We start from the raw sequence: 12,706 nt of genomic DNA, 5'->3' as shown, positions 1-12,706 counted from the left end.
GGGGAGAATTCTAGTTCTTTTTTAACTCATTTTCTAATAAATAATTTCTCAAAGATTCAGAAAAGCTACTGAATGATTTGTGAGTTTCTGACTATACTGTAAAAGATAGGGAGAAGAATAAAAACAGGTTCCCTGTAGAAAACTCCCTACTGTATCTGGCATTATCCACAGACCAAGAACCCTTTTACGAGTACCCAGCACAATTTTCATAAAAGAAACCTTTCTTTATTCAGTCACAAAAGTAGATGCTTAGGCAGTGACCACAACTTTGCCTTAAGGTAAGAATCTTATCTCAGACTACAGAAAAGCTTCCAAGGGTGCGGAGGGATGATTATCTCTAAGGTAGCCCTAAGTTATATTTGAATGTCATCTCCTAAGGAAGGTAACATATAAGTATGGCTTCTTGTGAAGATGGGTATTTCCCCTTGGATGGATTTCAATTTATATAAATTGACTTATATAGATGGAGATTTACAGAAATCTCCATCTATACCTCTATGAGGCTGTTACAAACTGTGCTGAGCACCAGACAAGGTACCATGAAGATATGAGCAAACGCTGAAATAAAATCGAGATCCTATAGGAATCCTACTTAGAATTCAGAGGCTAAGAAGTAAAAATTATGGAATGAAAAACAAAGTAGAATTGCTTCACAGAGTTCTGGAATTTTAGAACTAGAAATATTTTAAAAATCATTCACTGATTTGCAGAGAAGGAAATGAGAGCTCAGAAGGGTTAGTAGTTTGCCTGAAGTCACACAGTGAATTAGCAGCAGAGTCCACAGATAATCAAGAGGTTTATCTACCTTACCACATGTAACAACCATTAAGCATCAATTCTTTGCAAGGAAATATATTGCTTAAGAAAACACATGTAAAATGCCGAGCACAATATCTGGAACCACAGCTGTCATCACAATCAACATCATCGTCATTGTGGCTAAAAGTACAGATTTTGATATTAGACCCTGATGTGAGTCTCAGCTCTGTCACTAGGTGTGACTATAGATAACATATTTACCTATCTAAGCCCCGGTTTCTTCATCTATAAAATGGGAATAAAAATAGTAGACGCTATTAGCGTCTACCTAATAGAATAGTTGCGGGGATTATATATATACTCACGAGCGTATGTACATGTACACATACGTTGAAAATGTTCAAACATTAGCTGTTCCACAGTATTACTAACCTATGTAAGCAGACAGAGTCAAATTAGAATACACACATATAGAGCATTGGTGGAGTTTCTCTTTGCTCCGACCAGGAAGTTAATATTTACTGAGCATGCACTGTGTACAGATACCAGCACACAAGAGTACGGAACAACAAAAACAGGAGAAGAGACGCTATTTCTGATGTTATATTATGGTAACTATTATTCTCAACAAATATACACCAATTACCTACATGTTAATAAGACTGAGTTTGTGCTTTCAAGGAGCCTGCAATCTAGTGGAGGAAGGAACCAGGCTGTTATCATACGGAGTGGTACGTACATGGCTGAGCCAGAGCTTAGAGCTATGGGAGCTCACGGAAGGACATCCTATCTAGGAAGGGAGGAGGTAGGGAAGGGAGCATCAGAGGAGGTTTCTCAGATAAAAGGATAAGGAGTTGGCCAAAGTGAGAAGGGTTGGAAAGAGCCTGAAGCCACAGACCAGCTGTGGTGGGTGTCCTCGGCTGGCTCTCGGCATCCACTCCAAACCCCTAGTGTGCTTTCTGATCCTGCAGGGGCTAAAGAAGGAAAAACCACGTTTCCCCTCATCTCCCTGCAGTTAGGGTTCTGCTTTTGCCAGTCAGAAGCACTTGGAAGGTGGATCTGGGGCTGGAGTCATTCGCTTTGTTGCTGCTGCAACAGAACACCTGTTTGTTTCATCTGTGCACCCACTGGGCTTTCCTCAGCATTAGTTCAGTGTCCAGGTGCCAACTCTGTGGGTGTTGAGAGGTCATCACAGGGGAAGCAGTGCTTCCTGATCCTCAGATCACAGCTACAGTGACAGGTCTTTGAACTGTACAGTACCCACGGAGTCTACTGACGGCCACCTCTCTGATGGTTGCAGAGGTATCGGCTCTCCCAGTAGGCCAGAATAGCAGTCTTGTGCTAGGAATCACTCCTGGAGACCCCCGGTGACCCAACCACCCTTGCCAATGATTTGCTAAACTCCTGACTCCCTGTATTAAATCCCTTTTTGCTCAAAATGGTGTGAGTGGTTCCTACTTCTTGCACCTAATACACCAAGAAAATACAAAAACTGTGAAATGGGCCATGAATAATACGGTTTGTGGGGTTAGTAACCTTCTGTAAAGGGCCCAGACAGTAAATATTTTAAGCGTTGTGGGCACTTATGATCTTCACCTCACCTTCCTCCCCCTTCCCTTCTCCAGGGCTAAGTATATTCACACTGCAGCGATCTCCAGAACATTTTCATTTTGGCAAAACTGAAACCCTACACTTCTTAAATAGTAATTCCTCATTCCCTCTCCCTCTCCCCTCTTGTCTCTGGCAACCACCATTCTACTCTCTATCTCTATAAATTTAACTACTCTTGATACCTCATATAAATGGAATCATACAGTATTTAATTTTTTGTGACTAGCTCATTTCGCCTAACATAATGTCCTCAAAATCCATGCTGTAGCATATGACAGGATTTCCTTATTTCCATTGTAAGGCTGAATAATATTCCGTTGTATGTCTGTGCCACATTTTGTTTATCCATTCCTCTGTTTATGACATTTGGGTTGCTCCCACTTCTTGGCTATTGTGAATAATGCTGTTATAAACATAGGTATGTAAATATCTCTTCAAGATCTTGCTTTCAATTCTTTTGGATATACACCCAGAAGTGGGATGGCTGGATCATATGGTAATTCTAATTTTTAACTTAAAAAAATATTTTTTAATGTTTATTTATTTTTTGAGGGGGAGAGAGAGAGAGAGTGAGAGAGAGAGAGTGAGCAGGGGAGGGGTAGAGAGAGAGGGAGACATAGAATCTGAAGCAGGCTCCAGGCTCTGAGCTGTCAGCACAGAGCCCGATGCAGGGCTTGAACTCATGAACCATGAGACCATGACCTGAGCTGAAGTTGGACACTTAACCGACTGAGCCACCCAGGCGCCCCTCTAATTTTTAACTTTTTTGAGGAACCCCCACACTGTTTTCCATAGCAGCTGTACTACTTTACATTCCTACCAATAGTGCAAAAGGGTTCCAATTTCTCCCCATCCTTGTTGACACTTACTATTTTCTGGTGTTTTGATTATAGCTATCCCAATGAGTATGAGGTGACATTTCATAGTGGTTCTGATTTGCACTTCCCTAATGATTAATGATGTGATGTCAAGCATTGTTTCATATACTTGTTGATCATTTGTATATCTTCTTTGCCCATTTTAAAGTTGGGATATATGGGGGTGCCTGGCTGGCTCAGTCAGTAGAGCATGCAACTCTTGATCTCAGAGTCATGAGTTCAAGCCCCACATTGGGCATGGGTCCTACCTAAAATTAAAAATAAAAAAAAAAAAAGGAAAAAATAAAATTGGGATATATGTTTTTTGTTGCTGTGCTATAGGAGTTCTTTATATATAATCTAGGTATTAAGCTCCTATCAGATATATGATTTCTTTAGGCTGCTTTTTCACTTTATCACTCATGCCAGTTCAGTTTTAGTCTGTGCCCGTGAATGGCAGTGTAGTCTGGAGCAAACTGGCAAGCAGTCTGGCCAGATCTGGAGCTATCTCCCATCCTAAAGACACTAGGAGGAATGAGCCAGAACGTCTCTAACTTAAGACACTCTCACTATGCTACCAAAAAGCATCCCCATGCCTTCACTTTGAACCAGAACCAGACAACCTGAGGGTTTCTGGGGCTGCAGAATTAGAAACAGTCTCAAGACCGGGTGAGTAAGAAGCAGTCATGGAGGTAGACTTACCAGATTCGGGTTTCACGTTGTCAAGTACCTGTCACTAGAAAGCTGGGATCAAACTCAAATACAATTTCTTTATCTAGTTTGCAATTTAACACTGCTCTTTTTACTTCAAATGGTAGTTCAGTTCAGCTTCTCTGATTCTCCATGTTCATTCTGAGAGAATAAAATATCCTAACTCTGGAGATACTAATGATTTCCAGTCAAATATATGGAGAGTTACTTCTTGACAATCTAAAATGCATGCCAGTTCACACAGTACATGCTCCAAAAAGCCCTGCCGATTCTGTATTAGTGGATATGACACCATGGCATGGTGCATTTGCCAAAATATCTTCTTTGGAGAGATAAGTTTCTCATGTATAAAAGGCCTATTTCCCCTTCCAACTACTATTGTTTTTTGGAAAAATTTGAGAAGACTTATGTGTGCTATTTCTCTGGTCTCCACAAGAAAAAGAAAGTGGGAAGGTTAAGCACAGAGCTGCATAGGGTCAAGAAGAAGAAATGTTGTAAACGCAGGATCCTAATTCTCTTCCTCCCTGATTTTTATGTTAAGTTGTTGCTATTCAGGTTTTTACATACAATGTTCATCACTGCATTACCTCTAATCACAAATGTCAAGAACAGTTGACTTTTTTTTAATTTTGGAGAGCGAGCGTATGAGCAGAGGAGAGGGGCAGAGGGAGAAAGGGAAAGAGAAAGAGACAGAGACAGAGAGAGAGAGAGAGAGAGAGAGAGAGAATCTTAAGCAGGCTCCATCCACACTGAACACAGAGACCCATGCGGGGCTCGATCTCATGACCCTGGCTGAGATCATGACCTGAGCTGAAATCAAGAGTCAGATGCTCAACTGACTGAGCCACCCATGCACTCCAGGATCAGTGACATTTATAAATGATTTTAGCTGTAAATTACAGAAAATCCAAACACAAGTAGCTTAAAAAAAAGTTATCTTTCTCCTCATGACAAGAAATCCAGAGATAGGTCATTGCTGGCATTGGTTTAAATGCTGAATTTTCTCAAAGTCAAAAGCCTTGAATTTTCTTGACTTTCCCTTCAGGGATGAAAGATGGCTACTACGGCTCTAGACTTCCCCTGGCTCACAAAGCAGAAAGAACAGACAACAAATACCAGTTTTGACTGTCTCATTTTATTTGGAAGGCAATACACGTATGCCTCCCTTTCCTGGAATTTCTCCCTCAACCTCAGTAATCTTCGGTAAGGTGAAGAAAACAGAACATTTGGGAATATTTGGTTTTCCTATCCTATAGGCAGGCAAGTAAGAGGAAAACTGGGAATGGGTGTTGGTCTGTTGAGTTCTAGGGTCTGCCACAGTGAAAACCAGGAAATACCAAAACATCTGAGAATACAAGATTAACGGAGTATGATGTGCCAGATGAATCCCAGGAGACTGTTAAAAACTGTGGTACAGAAACATACTTAAGTACATGCAAAATTATTCCTAGAAATGTTATCAACTAATAAACGAACATACAAAACACTGGATAAGAAATCATCAAATTTGTTGGGGTGAAAAAAGTTTTGACAGATTTAAAAAACTTGAACAGTTATATACAAAAAACCCAGAACTCACGTTCTGAAAATGCTGACTTAGGTTGGGTTTTCTAGGAAACAGACTGAGGCAGGGAGGTGCATGCAGGTGCTTGATTTTACTCCAGAGTGCTTTCAGGAACAGCACCTCTGAGGGAGGCAGGACGGGGCAGAGGGAGGTGACCTGCAGGGCACTTGCCACAGAGGCTTTAACTGGCGGGTCCCATGGGGAATTCTAAAGCTGAATGTCCCAGATTGTTACAATTGAGGGACTCTGCCTTGTACCTCACAACTGACCAGTCCTTGGATCTGAGTCGCCCCCAGGGACAGACTGTAACCCAGGATGAGGCGGTTTCCTTCACAGAAGGCAATTTTGGAGAGAAGCCACCGTGAGTCATTAGCAGCCGACACCCCTGGCAGCTACAGCTTGGGATCTGGGCAGCATACCACACAGCATCCACTAGAAATGTGAACCCTGATTATCTCCGGGTTTGGGGATTGAGCTCGGCTTTCTCTCTTTTTTAAATAGTTTCCAAATTTTCCACAACAGAGTATTGCCGTAAGAATTAAAAATGACTTAATTCATGTAAAGCACTTTGCACAATTCCTGGAATTTATTAAGTATTCCATAAGTTTAGTTGTACTTATTTCTTATTTATTAGTATATACATATAGGGGCGCCTGGGTGACTCAGTCAGTTAAGCATCCGACTTCGGCTCAGGTCATGATCTCACGGTCCGTGAGTTCGAGCCCCGCGTGGGGCTCTGTGCTGACAGCTCAGAGCCTGGAGCTTGTTTCAGATTCTGTGTCTCCCTCTCTCTGAGCCTCCCCCGTTCATGCTCTGTCTCTCTCTGTCTCAAAAATAAATAAAGGTTAAAAAAAAAATTTTTTTTTAAAAGAAGTATATACATATAAAACACTATGAAGAGAAAGCATAAATGCGAATATTGTCAAGAAAAAAAGTATGAAGTAGGATTAAAATAATAATAGACTTTGCTGTTCATTTTGGCTTATTTTGTTTTATCTGTGAAATTCCTTCTTCTGATATCACTTCTTCCTAGCATTGTCCCATAGAACTTTTTTGTAATAATACAAATTTTGGTATCAGTGTCATCCAACAGCCACTAGCCATGGTTGGCTACTGAGCATTTGAAATGTGGCTAGTGCAAATGAAGAACCAAATTTCAAATTTTATTTAGTTTCAATTCATTTAAATGTAAATAGCCACATATTGCTAGTGGCTACCAAATATTGGACAATGCAGTTCTATACCAATATTAATCAATGGTTATTTAGAGAACAGATCTAAACTATTCTTTCTCTCTTTAAGCTTGGATGAGTTCCCTCAATTCATCACCCTATATAATCTCCTAATCTTGATTTCAGAATCACATTATATTTAGAAGTGTAGAAAAACAAAATGGGAAGAGTTAATTAAGTGTAAAAAAAAAAAAAAGTGTTTTTTTCTTTTCTTTTCTTTTCTTTTTTTAAGTATACTCTACACCCAGCATGGGGCCTGAACTCATGATCCCAAGATCAAGAGTCAGTCACATGCTCTACCGACTGAGCCAGCCAGGCGCCCCTGTTCAGACTTTTTTTTTATATACAACAGAGAAGGTAATTTAGTTGAAAGTTAGATGCTAAAGAGCTATATAATGTATCGCTAATTGTCTGAAATTTTTTAGTAAATAATCTGAAAAGAAAATGAGAGGTTGTTCTATATGAAATATCTGGTTCCTCTTGGTAAGCCAAAAAAGACTTCTCACTTAAATCACATCTTTTTTCCTTTAAAAAAAATGTTTACTTATTTTTGAGAAAGAGAGAGAGAGAGAGAAAGTGCATGCGCATGCACACATGAGCGTGAGCAGGGGAGGGGCAGAGAAAAAGGGAGACAAAGAATCCCAAACAGACTCCATGCCATCAACCCAGACCTCGAGGCAGGGCTTGAACACATGAATCACAAGATGATAACCTGAGCAGAAATCAAGAGTCAGACGCTTAACCGATTGAGCCACGAGATGCCCCTGAAGTCATATCTTTCAACCACATTGTCAATATAGTACGGGAGACACCTACAGAAACAATTTGAGAATGCCTGAATAACAATGTGGAAGTCTCTTACGTCTCAGGTGGGAGGCTTATGCGTATGGGGATAACATACGTATGCCTAACAGCAGCCATGCTTGAGAAAGGAAAGAGACACAGATTTTGGCTTGCATTTCAGCCTTGCCACTTACTGGCTGTGTACTTTGGACATATTACTTAATTACTCCACAATAAAATGGTGATAACTACACCTTTGAAGGTTTGTTGGAATATTAGTGATATGTAGAGCACCTGGCACACAGTAAGTGCTAAATCAATGAGTTTTGTTATTATGTCAATATTATGTCAATAAAATAGAACAGCAAAAGTGAAGTGAGTCCAAATGATTTAAAACTTGAGTGATAATTAACTGGCATAATCATTAAGTTGTAAAATTATTTTTGGTATATGTTACTTTATTTTTTTAATGTATTTTATTTAATTATTTTGAAAGAAAAAGAGAATGCGAGAATGAGAGAGGGAGGGGCAGAGACAGAGAGAGAGAGAGAGAGAGAGAGAGAGAGAGAGAGAGAATCCCAAACAGGCTCCATGCTGTTAGCACAGAGCCTGATTCAGGGTTCGATCTCACAAACCTGAGATCATGACCTGAGCTGAAACCAAGAATCAGATGCTTAACTGACTGAGCCACCCAGGTGCCCTGGTGTATGTTACTTTATGTGTCTATTGGCCACACATAAAACACAGTCCACTATATCAAATCAGTGACAAAAATGGATGCTTGACTAAATGAATGAATCATCACCTTGCCTGTTCTTAATGGTCTTTTGCTCCCCAAAAGGGTTGTTGCCACTAAAATGGTTTTGTCACTGGTACTGTCAGTAGGGAAATTTTCAAGCTGTAAAGAGCAGTATTAAATCAATAGTCTTGAACACAACTGTTTTCCTAGACTTAATAGGAGAGCTCATGGCTGAAATTAAGAAACAACTTCTTGAGCAATACTACAAAGAAGCACTTTTAACGGCTTCCATCCTGAGACATTTTTAAGAAGATAGACAATTCTCCAGCTGAAAATGTCATCTTCACCTGTGGGACCAGCCTCCGGGGTAGCCTCTACTGATCCTTCTTTCCTAGCATTCATGCACTTCATTACTCTCCTGCCCAAATTCAATCAAGACTGGTCCTGAACATAGTCAAGGCTATGTCATAAAAGGCACTGCAGCTTCTGCTTTGGTCTTTCAGATCATCATTTCCTCCGGAATAAGCCAGTTGCCACTCTGTGAGAACACTCAAGCTATCCTGCGGAAAAGCCCCTGTGGCCAACAGACGAAGCCAACTTCTCAGACATGTGAGAGAATCACCTTGGAAGTGGATTCTCCAGCTCCAAATAAATCTTCAGATGACCACAGCCCTAGCCAACAACATCTGACTTCAACCTTCTGAGTCTGAGACTGAAACAGAAATGCCCAGCTGAACCGTTCCTGAGTTCCTGACTCAGAAATTGGGAGAGATAATACAGGACTTTTACTGTTTTAAGCCACAACATTTTGGGTTTGTTTTATTATTTTTAAGTGTATTTATTTTGAGAGAGAGAGAGAGAGAGAGAAAGAGAGAGAGAGAGAGGGGGAGGGGCTGGGGGAGGGGCTGGGGGAGGGGCAGAGAAAGAGGGAGAAAGAGAATCCCAAGCAAGCTCCATGTGGAGTCTGGTGCAAGGCTCGAACCCATGAACAATGAGACCACGACCTGAGCCAAAATCATGAGCCACGTGCCCAACCCAGGCACCCCTGTTTTTTTTTTTTTCTCTTAAAGTAATCTCTATGCCCAACAGGGGCTTACACTCACAACCTTGAGATGGAGAGTTGCATGCTCTACTGACTGAGCCAGCCAGGCTCTCCAAATACTTTTTTTAAAAAGTAAACTCTACCCCAACGTGGGGCTTGAACTCACCACCCCAACATCAAAAGTCACATGCTCTACCAACTTAGCCAGCCCAGTGCCCTGAAGGTGTAGTTTGGGGTTATTTGATATGCAGCAAAAGATAGCTAACGTACCATCAATAACAAACATTTATCACTACTGTACAAAGTATCCTGTTTATAGGCTGAACCATACGATCATTCAAGGTAACTTCTTGCTTTATAATTTTAATGTTTTAACAGGTTGACATGTCATTGACTATCTTTTCCTATAAAATTCTTATGAGACAAAGAGAATTAGCCCAATCAAATGTTCAGCAAATATCCATTAAGTTCAAGGTATTATACTAGGTGCTTTGCTGATGAAAAGGTATGATGATGCTGTTGATAACAACAGTAAAAATAATGATAGATATTACTAACACCTATTAAGCATGAGCTCATCACAGACACTGTCCTAGACACTGTACATATATTCTCATTTAACCTTAATGTATACTGCCAAATGTTTTCCAGAAGGTCATACCAAGTTACATTCCCATCTGCAATGTAGAAACACAAACTCACTGCATGATTATCAGCACTTAAGAATTAAAAAAAAACAAAAACAAAAAAAAAAACCTGATAGGGGAAAATTGAATAGTTCAATCTGCATTTCTATGATTACTACATCTTAAAATGTTGAGCATATTAAATTTTTGTCTGACATATGTTACAATGTTGGCATTGTGTTTTCTTAACATTTTTATTGTCAAGTCAATCTCTTCCTTTGTAATTTCCTCCAATTCTTCTATAATTAAAAGGCTCTTTCCTATCCCTAAGTCAATTACATCTTCACTTGCATTTGTATTCTAGTTTGTTTATGGTTTTGTTTTTTACACATGTAGTTATTATTTTTTTAAGTTTATTTATTTATTTTTGAGAGAGAGGGCACACAAGAGAGAGAGGAGGCAGAGAGGAAACCAAGCAGGTCCACACTGCCAGCATGGAGCCCAGTGTAGACTCACACACACAAACCACGAGATCATGACCTGGGTGGAAACCAAGAGTCAGATGCTCAACTGACTGAGCCACTCAGGTACCTCTGTAGTTATTTTTTTGATGTTTTATTTATTTTTGAAAGAGCTGTGCATGAGTGGGGGAGGGGCAGAGAGTGAGGAAGACAGGATCCAAAGGGGGTTCAGCGCTGACAGCAAAGAGCCCAATGCGGGGCTTGGACCCACAAACCATGAGATCATGACCTCAGCTGAAGTGCGACGCTTAACTGACTGAGCCACCCAGGTGCCCCTGTTATTTTTTGTTGCAGGACACAGGAGTTTTTGTTTTGTGCTTTTTTTTTTTTTCCGTCACAATCATGTCTCCTTCACTATCAATTAAGTTTTCCCTTCCCCTACTGATTTATGATGCCACCTTTATTATCTTAGGAATTCTTATATTACTTGGGTATGTTTGTGAGCTTCATGACCCTCTTTCACTGTCTGTTGGTTTTGGTGTTAGTATTACACTTTTTTTGATTACTAACTTCTACTCATTCATCAAGAACCATCATATTCTCCTCCTGGAAGCCTCCCTGATTCTTCCCAAAAGATATGACTGCTGCCTCCTTTTTCACCTTTATAACACATAAAATTCTGCCCTGTATCGCAGTTAACATGGCTGATTGTATCCAACTATATTCTTGAGAGCAGGGAACAGGCGCACTATATATTCATTAAAACTAAACTGTTGGATTTGCATGAAAAGGTGGTGATAGCAAAACAGATCTAGTTTGACAAAAAAAAAAATGAAAACAGACAATTCCCTCATTTCAACAAATATCACTGTACTATCCATTATGAACAATTATAAAGGTGAGTGAACGTTAGATTCTGACTCGGGGAGTTCACCACTGAGGTCAAAGAAGCATATGAATACACGTGATTCAACAGTGTGACTAGTGTAAAATAATCATGTACAAGGAAGAAAGGAAAAAACTAACTGAGCAAGTAGTGGGCATAATTTCAGAGTAGTGGACATGCCTATAAGCTGGGTTTATGGTGTTTCTTTTATTTTTTTTTTTTAATGTTTATTTATTTTTGAGACAGAGAGAGAGGGAGAGCGCGAGAGCAGGGTAAGGGCAGAGAGAGAGAGGGTGAGGGTAGACAGACAGGGAGACCGAGAATCTGAAGCAGGCTCCAGGCTCTGAGCTGTCAGCACAGAACCTGAGGCGGGGCTCCAGCCCACAACCGGGTGATCATGACCTGAGCTGACGTGGGATGTCCAGCTGACTAAGCCACCCAGGCGCCCGTGGGTTTACGGTGTTTCTTAAATGTCAAGGAATTTGCAATTAATCTGAATGCAACAGGGCATCAGTTCAGAACCTTCAACAGAAGTTTCATTCATTTATCCTTCCTGGGGGCGCCTGGGTGGCTCAGTCGGTTGGGCGTCCGACTTCGGCTCAGGGCATGACCTCCCCGTCCGTGAGTTCGAGCCCCGCGTGGGGCTCTGTGCTGACAGCTCAGAGCCTGGAGCCTGTTTCAGATTCTGTGTCTCCCTCTCTCTCTGACCTTCCCCCATTCATGCTCTGTCTCTCTCTGTCTCAAAAATGAATAAACGTTAAAAAAATTTTTTTAAAAATTTATCCTTCCTGGAAGACCTTTTGAAGGAAGCCTAACGTAGATTGGGTAGCATGGGTAAGCTGCAGAGCTCTGCTTGGAAGCTGTTCCCTTCGCGCGAACCTGAGATGCCTTGTGCAGAATACAGGTGCGAATTATTGCAAAGTGTGCGACTGGGTGAAAATGAAACAGGGGGATAAGATACAAACCTTTACCGGTATCAGGTACTATAAGCCACGTACTTGCGTTGGTTTAAAAGGCATGAGAACTGACTCCTTGTGAGAGAGAACAGTTCGAGCCACTAGCCTCATCTTCGCGCCCCGCCCTCAGGCCCCAGGCGAGCCCAGGCCAGATGTTAAGACCAAGAACTACGGACGTCAAGTCAGCGTGACGTCACCAGCACTGACGCAGTCTCACAGGGAGGGGCCTCTCAGCTCACCTCAGAACGCAGTCAGGTCCGCGGAGCAGCGAGTTGACCGTCTCGTGTTCTGCCCTAAAGATCCGAATAGTCAGCAGTACGGGAAACGAAGCGCCGAAGTTGCTCAGGAGCTGAAGACGGGCCACTTCCCTCCTTCCTTGGCCCTTACTGGTGTCCTCTCTAAGGCCCAAGCGCGGTCCAGGCGGCAGCGCGCTCACGAGCTCGCCGCTTGCGGCGTTCGCGCGCACGCACGCTTGTGCG

At 41.5% G+C, this 12,706-nt stretch overlaps 1 protein-coding gene and 1 long non-coding RNA gene across 3 annotated transcripts in view; one reads left to right on the top strand and one right to left on the bottom strand.

Moving 5' to 3' along the window:
- The window catches only part of CB4H12orf56 (chromosome B4 C12orf56 homolog), a 111,014-nt gene extending 100,773 nt beyond the window's left edge, over positions 1 to 10,241 (top strand). Inside the window, exon 13 of the mRNA XM_027071339.2 lies at positions 8,760 to 10,241. Coding sequence (XP_026927140.1) covers positions 8,760 to 8,781 — 22 coding nt within the window. The 3' untranslated portion in view covers positions 8,782 to 10,241. The remainder of the gene's footprint in view (positions 1 to 8,759) is intronic.
- Positions 1 to 12,606, bottom strand: part of LOC113602841 (uncharacterized) — a 108,644-nt gene extending 96,038 nt beyond the window's left edge. For both annotated transcript variants that reach the window (XR_003424371.2, XR_008300306.1), the window contains exon 1: positions 12,467 to 12,606. This is a non-coding gene — a long non-coding RNA (uncharacterized LOC113602841). The remainder of the gene's footprint in view (positions 1 to 12,466) is intronic.
- Between the last annotated feature and the right edge of the window lie 100 nt (positions 12,607 to 12,706).

This window comes from Acinonyx jubatus, chromosome B4 (genome assembly GCF_027475565.1).
Source record: "Acinonyx jubatus isolate Ajub_Pintada_27869175 chromosome B4, VMU_Ajub_asm_v1.0, whole genome shotgun sequence".
Taxonomy (NCBI): Eukaryota; Metazoa; Chordata; class Mammalia; order Carnivora; family Felidae; genus Acinonyx; species Acinonyx jubatus.
The sequence above is the reverse complement of the archived record's forward strand: the minus strand, read 5'-3'. Positions and strand labels throughout refer to the sequence as shown.